The sequence below is a fragment of the Oryza glaberrima genome, chromosome 6, assembly GCF_000147395.1.
Source record: "Oryza glaberrima chromosome 6, OglaRS2, whole genome shotgun sequence".
Lineage (NCBI taxonomy): Eukaryota > Viridiplantae > Streptophyta > Magnoliopsida > Poales > Poaceae > Oryza > Oryza glaberrima.
This window is the reverse complement of record NC_068331.1, coordinates 3,649,041-3,659,566: the sequence shown is the minus strand read 5'-3', so window position 1 is coordinate 3,659,566 and position 10,526 is coordinate 3,649,041. Positions and strand designations below refer to the sequence as shown.

General features: G+C 38.2%; 1 protein-coding gene across 1 annotated transcript; it reads left to right on the top strand.

The window, feature by feature from the left end:
* The first annotated feature begins 8,382 nt into the window (after positions 1–8,382).
* Positions 8,383–10,526, top strand: LOC127775832 (transcription factor SRM1-like). The gene is made up of 2 exons (XM_052302137.1): positions 8,383–8,645; positions 10,046–10,526. The coding sequence occupies exons 1-2, from the start codon at positions 8,383–8,385 to the stop codon at positions 10,524–10,526; spliced, it is 744 nt and encodes a 247-aa protein (XP_052158097.1).

The following is a 10,526-nucleotide window of genomic DNA, read 5'->3' as shown; positions in this document are numbered from 1 at the left end:
ATATCCATGTTTAGACACGACTACTTTATTAGACTCAAAAACCAACTTAAATCCGTCTCTAGTCAGATGGGACCTACTAACAAGATTCCTGTCGATAGAAGGGACATGTTGCACGTTCTTCAGCTGCACGATCTTTCTCGATGTAAACTTCAGATCTACCGTGCCAACACCATGAACAGAAGCATGTGACTCATTCCCCATTAGGACGGTGGAACCCCGTGCGACTTGATAAGAAGAAAACAATGAGATGTCAGCACAAACATGTACATTGGCCCCTGTATCAACCCACCAATTAGTAGACTGATTAACTGAAAAAACAATAGGTAAATTACCATACCCGCTTCCATCTCCAGTGTTGCCAATGGTCACATTAGCAGACTTAGAGGTCTGCCCTGCAGGTGCCTTCATCCCCTTGCGTTGTGGACACTTCCTGGCCAGATGGCCAGGTTGACCACACACAAAGCAAGTCCTCTCATCCTGATTAGGATTGTTGTTGTTGTTCTTCTTCTTGAAGTTAGTGGTCTGCTGAGCTTTGTATTTCCCCTTGCTCTTGTTCTGGGCCTTGTGCACAACATTGGCAGTGGACTGCCCACCATCGCCCTTAGACACGGCATGTTTTTCCCGAGCTTTCTCCTCAACATCAAGAGACGCTATCAACTCCTCAACGGAGTATTCCTGTCTCTTGTGTTTGAGTGCAGTACCAAAACCTCTCCAAGATGGAGGTAGTTTCGCAATAATGCACCCGGCCACAAATTTGTCGGGTAAGATACACTTAAGGAGTTCGAGTTCCTTCGCCATGGTTTGTATTTCATGAGCTTGTTCGACTACAGAACGGTTGTCAGCCATCTTGTAGTCATAAAACTGCTCCATGATATACAGATCATTGCTAGCATCAGTAGCACCGAATTTAGTATTCAGTGCATCCCACAACTCCTTAGCGTCGGTCATATGCATATACACCTCGACCAGACGATCGCCAAGCACGCTAAGAATGCATCCCACAAAGAGAGTAGTGGCCTCATCGAATTCTTTCTGCTAATCAGCATTAAGAACGCCCATAGGCTTGCCAGTCCTCACCCAGAAGCATTTCATAGCTGTCAGCCACAGAGTGACCCTGATCTACCATCTCTTAAAGTGCACACCGGTAAATTTATCTGGCCTCAGTGCATCAGCAAAACCAGCCATAGTAAAATCACAGCGCCTATAATAAGGTTTTTGGATTGTTGAGAATATAGACATATAATGATTTAATATATTCCATAAATAAATCATGACATTACAGATGTATACTAGCATTAACGCATCATTAGATCTACACATGTAAACTAAGCAGTAAAACATGAATAGATCAAATATGCGCAACATGTCGAACACGTACCGAGATGGCGGAAAGACCGGTTGCTCGGCAGGAACTACTCGCGGTTGCGAGCGTCGACGAAGGCGCGCAGCACGCGAGCGGAGAGGAAGGCGAGCCGTCGCAGACGAACAAGGAGCAGTCGCGTGAAGCGCTTCCCAAAAACCTTATTACCGCCTTCTCCCGGTGCAGGACGTCGAAGGCAGAGGTTCCGGAGACCTGCTCTCCCGATCGCAGGTGCACGCTGGTGAGCGGGATGGAGTAGTCTACGAGCGACGGCGCAGCACAGAGGAGGAGGCAAACCCTAGATTGATTTAGTGTGTTTTGCGTGAAGGCGGTGGCTCGGTTTATATAGAGATAGGTCGCTTGATCAGGGCGCCCGTACGATCTCCACTCCGCGTAACCGAACCGGATAAGTCGCGCGTAACTTATCTGGACTCCACGCCGTTTTCACGCACCGGATTTTTCGGAATGTTTCCAAAACAAAACAAATCCGAATTTTCCTGCAGCAAAACAAAACTGCAAAAGAAGGCTGCATCTGTGCAAGGGTGAGGAGCCAATTTTGCGGACCATTCGACGCGTACGTCGTGGCTCGGTTTATATAGAGATAGGTCGCTTGATCAGGGTGCCCGCACGATCTCCACTCCGCGTAACCGAACCGGATAAGTCACGCGTAACTTATCCGGACTCCACGCCGTTTTCACGCACCGGATTTTTCGGAATGTTTCCAAAACAAAACAAATCCGAATTTTCCTGCAGCAAAACAAAACTGCAAAAGAAGGCTGCATCTGCGCAAGGGTGAGGAGCCAATTTTGCGGACCATTCGACGCGTACGTCGTGCACGCGCGCCACGCCAGGCCACGCGAGTGAGCGCGCGCGTGTGTTCCCCCTCTTCTCTCCACCACACATGCTTCAAGTAGCTAGGAGGGCATTCTCCCTTTTAAGGAGGTCCCCCTCTCCTAGAATAAGCAAGGTGGTACTAAACTCTACATGCATGTCATCCCATGAGGTGGGCTTTTGTGATTTTCCAAAGAATTAATCTTCGAATGGGCCTTAGCCCATCTATTAATTCCAACAATTCGCTTGTTTTTGAAATGGGAAATTAGGGCACACCCTTACATATATAGACCCATCAGGATTGTACTGAATTGCACAGAACACAAAATCTAACTCCTCTTTTCTGAACTTTCTGGAGCTGAAGTGATGAGCCATGGCTCCACTGTTCTTGAAATGGGAAATCAAGGGCACACCCTTCCATAGACCCATCAGGACTAGTCCCAAACCTTACTCCTACACATTTCACTACTCTTTGCATCGACCGAATCAAGTTCTTGGTTTCGAATCCCTCACCTAAACTAAATTACTCGCACTACTGGTTGCAAAAGGCCATACGAAATTACGAATGCAACGACGAGAACCTACAATTGGAGGACAAAGCGGAGAAGGCGAGGCCGCTGCCGCCCCTCCCGCTCCTTCCCCGGAGGGTGACAGCGCTGGGCGCCGCTGGGCCGCGGAGGAGGAAGATCAGGAACCCAGACGCCGCCATAGTTTTCGACAAATCCAAGCTCGAGCTCGCCGCCATTCTTGAAATTTTTATAGAAATAATATTTTTTTAATATAGAATTGCAAAAATATAGATTAACAGAATAAAATTAAAAGTGTAGCACCCATCAAATAACCGCAGTACCGCAGTTCGACACCGTTTCGGTAGGGTATAAAAAATTAAAAAAAAAAGAGAACAGTCACTGCACAACACTGTTCATGTACTTTTTATTTTTTTAGTGGACCAACAACCCCATCGAACAACCGCAATTCGACAGGTATTGAACTTACGATTTTAGTGGATCGGCTTCTATTTTTGTTTTTTTCATTAAAATAATATTATTTCTTAAAAAAAGAATAAGTCCACTTTGACTCCCTTAAAAGTGATCCGAATCTAATCCATAACCCTAAACTGTAAAACCAAATATCTTGACTCCTAAACTATTAGAACAAGTGCAATTTGACTCCCTCGGCGGTTTTGAAGAGCGGTTTCGCTGACGTGGCACGTTACATGGCGATATTGACCTGGTCTTCGTCCTACGTGGTGTTGATGTGGCGCGTATGTGACATTTCACAACGTCTGAGATTTGTCCACGTAACCACCATGAGTAAAACTTTTACTCACAAATTTAATCATGAGTATAATTTTTGTTCTATGATTTATTATTTTATACAAAATAATTTAGTCTTTTATTGTAAGATGACATGCACATATTTATTCCAATGCGAGATATTCACATTTAATGATTTTTTTTATAAAACATTTATTGTAGTTTTGGGTTTTGATGCATTTAATACAATTTCAAATCCATTCACAAATCTGTGCTGCATTTATTTGCACTCCCTATGTGAATCCATCCTCCTGATATATATGTAGGGGATAGAGACTTTTAAAGCATTATAGAAATCACATCAACACATCTATTTGTGGCATTTATATATGTGTATCATGTAAATTGATATTAATAGAGGAAATCTTGGAACCTTGTGGAAAGGCATCTAAAGAAAAAAAAATCATATAGGCCTGCACCTCTGATCACAATGCTTCCGATGCGCCCTTTTGTTAACTATACAGGTTTCGGTATATGAACGTATGCTAGCTTTTCTCCGACCCTTAGTACATTAAAATATTTATTAATAATTGTCATATACCAATTAAAATACAAAGTGTGTGTCTAGAATGGAAACCTTTCATTTTATGCATGAATGAACTTCATTTATGGGGCATATACGAAAACCTGTATGTGAGAGAGAGCAATGAAAACATTTTAATAATTCTTGTTTGGAATAGGAACCAACGTGCTGAGGCAGAGTGGCGAAAACCACCGGTATTTATTTATAAATATTTTTTTTAATAATTTAGGTGTTAGGTGTCTATCTCCTTGCACATTTAATATAATAGGCATATACACCACGGAAACATATAAAAAAAATCTTTGCATTTATACACGCATCCAATAATTTCATTTATGGAAGAAGCACACAAATGAACCTGCATGGAGTGGAAACTTATATACCAAGGCAGAGCGGTGAAAACCACTAGTATTCAGTGGTTTTCAATATCAGTGGTTTTCTCCGCTCTGTCTCGGCACACAGGTTTCCACTCCATGCAGGTTTTGCAATATATGTGCTTCATCCATAAATGAGGATCTTACACACAAACACTCGAACCCGCACCCTCTTACTCATTTGCACAGCCAATCTACTACTGAGCTAGTTCAAGTTTTCAGAACTGTTAAATGGTGTATTTTTTTAAAAAAAATACAAATAGTAAGTTTCTGTAGAAAAGTTACTTTAAAAATTGTATTAATCTGTTTTCTAAATTTAAAATAAATAATATTCAGGTAATCATATACTAATGCTCCCATTTTTTTCATATCTTCTCAATCTTCTCATTTTATCTCTCAAACACACACTAATCACACCAAATACCTCTTATTGATAATGATATTACAATTTTTTAAAGGAAAAGTCCAAATAACCCCCTAAGCATTAGATGGAAGTCTATCTAACACCTAAACTTAGAAACTGGACATTCAACCCCCTAAAGTTTACAATATCGTTTATAAAACCCCTAAGGTGGTTTTGCATAGTGATTTTTTTCTAATTTGTATATAAGTTGGATAAGTTTGATCACATGTCATACACTTTGGACATATATAAAAAAATTTTGACTTAAATCATTCTTTTTTGCTTCTTATTAGCTCTTACTTACAAACAAGTACCAACATAATAATTGCATGATATCATTGTATGAGGATAAATTGATAACTTATAACTGATGATATGCAAATATGTTATATTAGTTATTCAAAATTGTTCGTTTAAGTTTTTAAAATATGCAAAACCATTATCCAAAACCACCGTAGGGGGTAATATATGGATGGTTATGGCAAAGTTCAGTGGGTTAGATGTCCGGTTATAAAGTTTAGGGTTCTAGACGGACTTCCATCTAAAGTTTAGGGGGAGTGGGTATTTGGACATTTTCCTTTTTTTTATTATGACTATACAAAGAAATATTTAGAGATTTTACATGTATAAATTTGTTGTTCTATGATTTATTATTTTATACAAAATAATTTAGTCATTTATTGTAAGATGGCATGCACATATTTTTTCCAATATGTGATATTCACATTTAGTGACTTTCTTATCAAACATTTATTGTAGTTTTTGGTTTTGATGCATTTAATACAATTTTAAATTCATTCACAAATCAATATTGCATTTATTTGTGAATCCATCCTCCTGGATATATATGTAGGGGATAGAGACTTTTAAAGCCTTGTGGAAATCAAATCAACACATCTATTTGTGGCATTTATATATGTGTATCCTGTCAATTGATATTAATACACGAAATCGTCGAACCTTGTGGACAGGCATTTAAAGAAAAGAATATCATATAGAGGCGGCACCACTAATCACAATACTTCTAGTACTCCCATTTGTCAGTTGTACATGTTTTTTTTGTATATATATGTATGCTAGCTTTCCTCCAACACTCAGTGCTTTTAAATATTTATGAATAATTGCATATATTAAAGAAAACATTAAGTATTAATAAATGAAAACATTTGTATTTATTAATAAATACAATGAAACTATGTATTAATAATTGGCATACATCCTAGAATGGAAACCTTTCATTTATGCATGCATGTATGAACTTCATTTATGGGACATATTGGAAAATATGCATAGAACAGAAACCTGTGTTCGAGGCCGATTAACGAAAACCACTGGTATTTGTTCACAAATATATTTTTGATAATTCAATGACCAAGTATCGCCACAAAACATATTGACAAAGCAATCCTTTTTTTGTCATTTATGAATGCATGAAGCAAGAACTTCATTTATGAACATGGCACATGTATAGCAAAACTTGTTTAGAATAGGAACATATAATAAAATCTGCCTGGAATGGAAACCTGTGTAGCAAGGAAGAGTAGCGGAAACCACTGATATTAAGGGTTTTAATAATTCTAAACAAATAGCAGTGGTTTTACTACTCTAGCTTAGCACATCTTTTTAATCCATGCAGGTTTTGCTATATATACGTGTGTGCTCCGTACATAAATGATATCCTTAATTACATTGAAACATAAATGGGTTGTTACAAGGACTCGAACCCGCAACCTACTCATCCCCGCAGCCTACCTACCATTGAGCTAGTGCAAGTTTTGATATCTAAAATAAATTTACACCCTAGTTCTGTTGTAACTAAAGTATAACTACACTATAATTATACCATAGTTGAGTGAAAAATTTTCCCCTGACTAAAAATTATTGAATGTGCTATAGGTAGACCCAACATAAATGAAAATATTTTTTTCTCAATACGTTTTATGTGATACATTCACTCCATTCACAAAGAACACTATATTCAAAGACACATTTAATCATGAGTATAATTTGTTGTTCTATGATTTATTATTTTATACAAAATAATTTAGACTTTTATTGTAAGATGACATGCACATATTTATTCCAATGTGAGATATTCACATTTAATGATTTTTTTATAAAACATTTATTGTAGTTTTGGGTTTTGATGCATTTAATACAATTTTAAATCCATTCACAAATCTGTACTGCTTTTATTTGCTCTCTCTATGTGAATCCATCCTCCTGATATATATATAGGGGATAGAGACTTTTAAAGCATTATAGAAATCACATCGACACATCTATTTGTGGCATTCATATATTGTGTATCATGTAAAATGATATTAATAGAGGAAATCTTGGAACCTTGTGGAAATTCTTCTAAAGAAAAAAAATCATATAGGGCTGTACCTTCGATCACATTACTTCTGATGCGCCCTTTTGTCAACTGTACAGGTTTTGGTATATATATATATATATATATATATATATATATATATATATATATATATATATATATATATATATATATATATATGTGTGTGTGTGTATGCTAGCTTTTCTCCGACCATTAGTATATTAAAATATTTATTAATAATTAGAATACACCAATTAAAATACAAAGTGTGTGTCTAGAATGGAAACCTTTCATTTTATGCATGTATCAACTCCACTTATGGGGCATATATGAAAACCTGTGTGTGAGGGAGAGCAACGAAAATTTTTTAATAATTCTTTTTTGGAATAGGAACCAATGTGCCGAGGCGAAGTGGCAAAAACCAGTGGTATTTGTTCATGAATATATTTTTTTAATAATTTAAAGGTTAGGTGTCTATATGCTTGCACATTTAATATAACAGGCATATATACCATGGAAACATATAAAAAAATCTTTGCATTTATACACGCATCCAATAATTTCATTTATGGAAGAAGCGCACAAATAGTAAAACCTACATGGAGTGGAAACTTGTATACCAAGGCCGAGCGGCGAAAACCACTGGTACTCAGTGGTTTTTCAATATATATCAGTGGTTTTCGTCGCTCCGTCTCGGCACACAGGTTTCCACTCCATGCAGGTTTTGCTATATATGTGTGCTCCATCCATAAATGTGGTTCTTACACACAAACGTAAATAGATAGTTGCAAGGACTGGAACCCGCACCCTCTTACTCATTTATTCATTTGCACCCTCTTAAATTTCATAAACCAAGAGTATGTGTCTCTCAAGGGATATGAAAATGAGTTTCCAATGTGTTTTTTGTGCTGAGGCGGACTGGCGAAAATCACTAGTATTCATTCATAAATAGATTTTTAATAATTCATATTATATATATATATATATATATATATATATATATATTCTCCATCCATAAATAAGGTTCTTACACACAAACATAGATGAATAGTTGCAAGGACTCAAACCTGCACCTTCTTACTCATTTGCACAGCCTATCTACCACTAAGCTAGTTTTACTTAGTTTTGATATCTAAAATAAATTTACACCCTAGTAATACTTAGTTACACTATAATTACCTAAAAGTTCAAGTAAAAGGTTTCCCCTAAAAATTATCGTATGTGCTATAGGTAGACCATGGTCCAGGTAATCGATCTGTACGTTAATCTCACGGTGGAGACGGCGGCGCAGCCGCACGACGCCGGCAGCACCGGCGATGCCGCGGCCGTCGTCCACCCTACTTTTGCCGGCGGCATGCCCGTTGTGAACAACAACGACGGCATGGTGTTTGGTGGAGCTCCTATGGAGGAGGGGGCGGTGGCGGTGAACGGCGGGGACGGTGAGGTGGTGAACCAGGACGATGCTGATGACGATGTGCTTTGGACTGATTATGAGCACAGGTTGATTCTTCATCTGTATATACGTCTTCTACTTTGATTTATGACATGATTTTTTTTTGTTTCTTTGCATGTTTAGTTAATCAAAATTCCATTCTTTTGGAGATGAAAATTTAATTAACTTTTAGTTTCTGTGCATGTTTAATTAAAATTCCAGTCTTTTGGATATATATATATGTAAATTATTTACTGGTTAAGCACGTCCAAAATTAAAGCGTGTGTTGTACTGTTTTCTTTTTATTTTGTGTAGTGATGTACTAGTTCTTTAATAAAAAAAATATAGTGTAAGTGATGTATGATAAATTGATAGTAATAACCTTTTAGTTTTTGTTGTTTATATATAATGAAGTAGTGATCCGTATATAGTCAAAATATATTATTCTTTTAACCCGTTTTGCTACAGTATATATGTAGTAGTAATTTGGAACTCTGTCTAGATAAATGAAAATTCATTGTTTATGTTCATAGTTTGGCACTATTAAGATGACAAAATATAGTATACATAGCCGATGGGATATCTCGATTGCTTACATATTTAAAGTTGACCTTAGAATTAAAAGTTCTTTGTTTTTTTAATAAGAAAACATCATGTCTAATTTGGACGTAGTAGTAGGCAGTAGCAAAGGAGTAGTGGAGAACTCCCTCCATTCCAAAATATAAGGCACAACCACCCTTAATTCAAAGACCAAGAAATAATTATTATCATCTTGTAGTTTGGATCATCCTAATAAATACTAATGCATGCATCTAATAGGATTAGATAACATGAGAGTGGATGATTTCAAAAAGTAATAATTTAATGGAGAATATGTCATAGTTAGAGCAAGGTCAATAGTATAGCCAACTACTAGCTCCAATTTATCTATAGCCAATCTAATAGCTCATTCATACAATAGTTACATACTACACTATTAATACCTGGTCCCACCTGTCATACACGCATGGTGTCTTGGAGTCCATGCTACAGCTGGCTACAAATCTGTAGCCCGCTGCCCTTCTCTCTCCTCATTTATCTCCTTAAAATATATTTGCAGCTGGCTTATAGCCCGCTATTGTACCTGCTCTTAATTGCATGCTTGCATGTATGTCTTATATTATGGAACATATAAGAAAAATGGTTGTGCCTTATATTATGGAATGGAGGGAGTAGTATTTACTCACAAAGTCCACATTTAATTTCGTTCATTTCTAGGAAATAAAACATACATGCACTTCTTCAGTCATAATGACAGCTCATTAATTAATCATATCAGTTTCTATACCACACCAATTTCATTTCTAGGAAGTGAACAGATTTCTTTAGTAACCTTAATTTGGAAACAATTGCAAGGTTAGCAAGCTAGCTAATTAAACAGCTCAAGAGAAGAACTTAATTAATTTAATCAAATCTTTTTTTCCCGCAGGCTGTTTCTGACTGGGATGCGTGTGTACGGGCGTGGCGACTGGAGAAACATCTCGAGGTGCTTCGTCAGACGCAAGACGCCGGAGCAGATCTCCATGTACGCCGACAACTACTTCCACATGATGGAGATCGCCGCGGCCATGGAAGCCGACGGCGGCGACGACGACGACGGTCACCATGAAATCAATAACAACAACAACAACAACTTGGGCGGCGGCCAGCTGCACGCCGTCGTCGGCGCCGTCGGGCACGGCCCCGGTGCCGGGCACATTGCTCCGGCGACCCCCTCCAACAACAACGCCGCCGCCGCCGCCGTGAACAACAACGTCGACACACCGTTCTGGGTTCCGCTGCTGTACAACCCTGAGATAGAGCGGTGGATGATGGAGATGCAGGCGCAGTCGCAGAAGGCCTGGGATGATCAGCAGATGAAGATGGCTGAAGCTGCAACTCCAAAGGAGGAGGGAGCAGCTGATAAGTGA

Coding starts and splice junctions, on each gene's coding strand:
- LOC127775832 (XM_052302137.1), top strand. CDS start 8,383: ATGGTCCAGGTAATCGATCTGTACGTTAATCTCACGGTGGAGACGGCG. Junction 8,646..10,045: donor TGGACTGATTATGAGCACAG/GTTGATTCTTCA, acceptor TTTTTCCCGCAG/GCTGTTTCTGACTGGGATGC.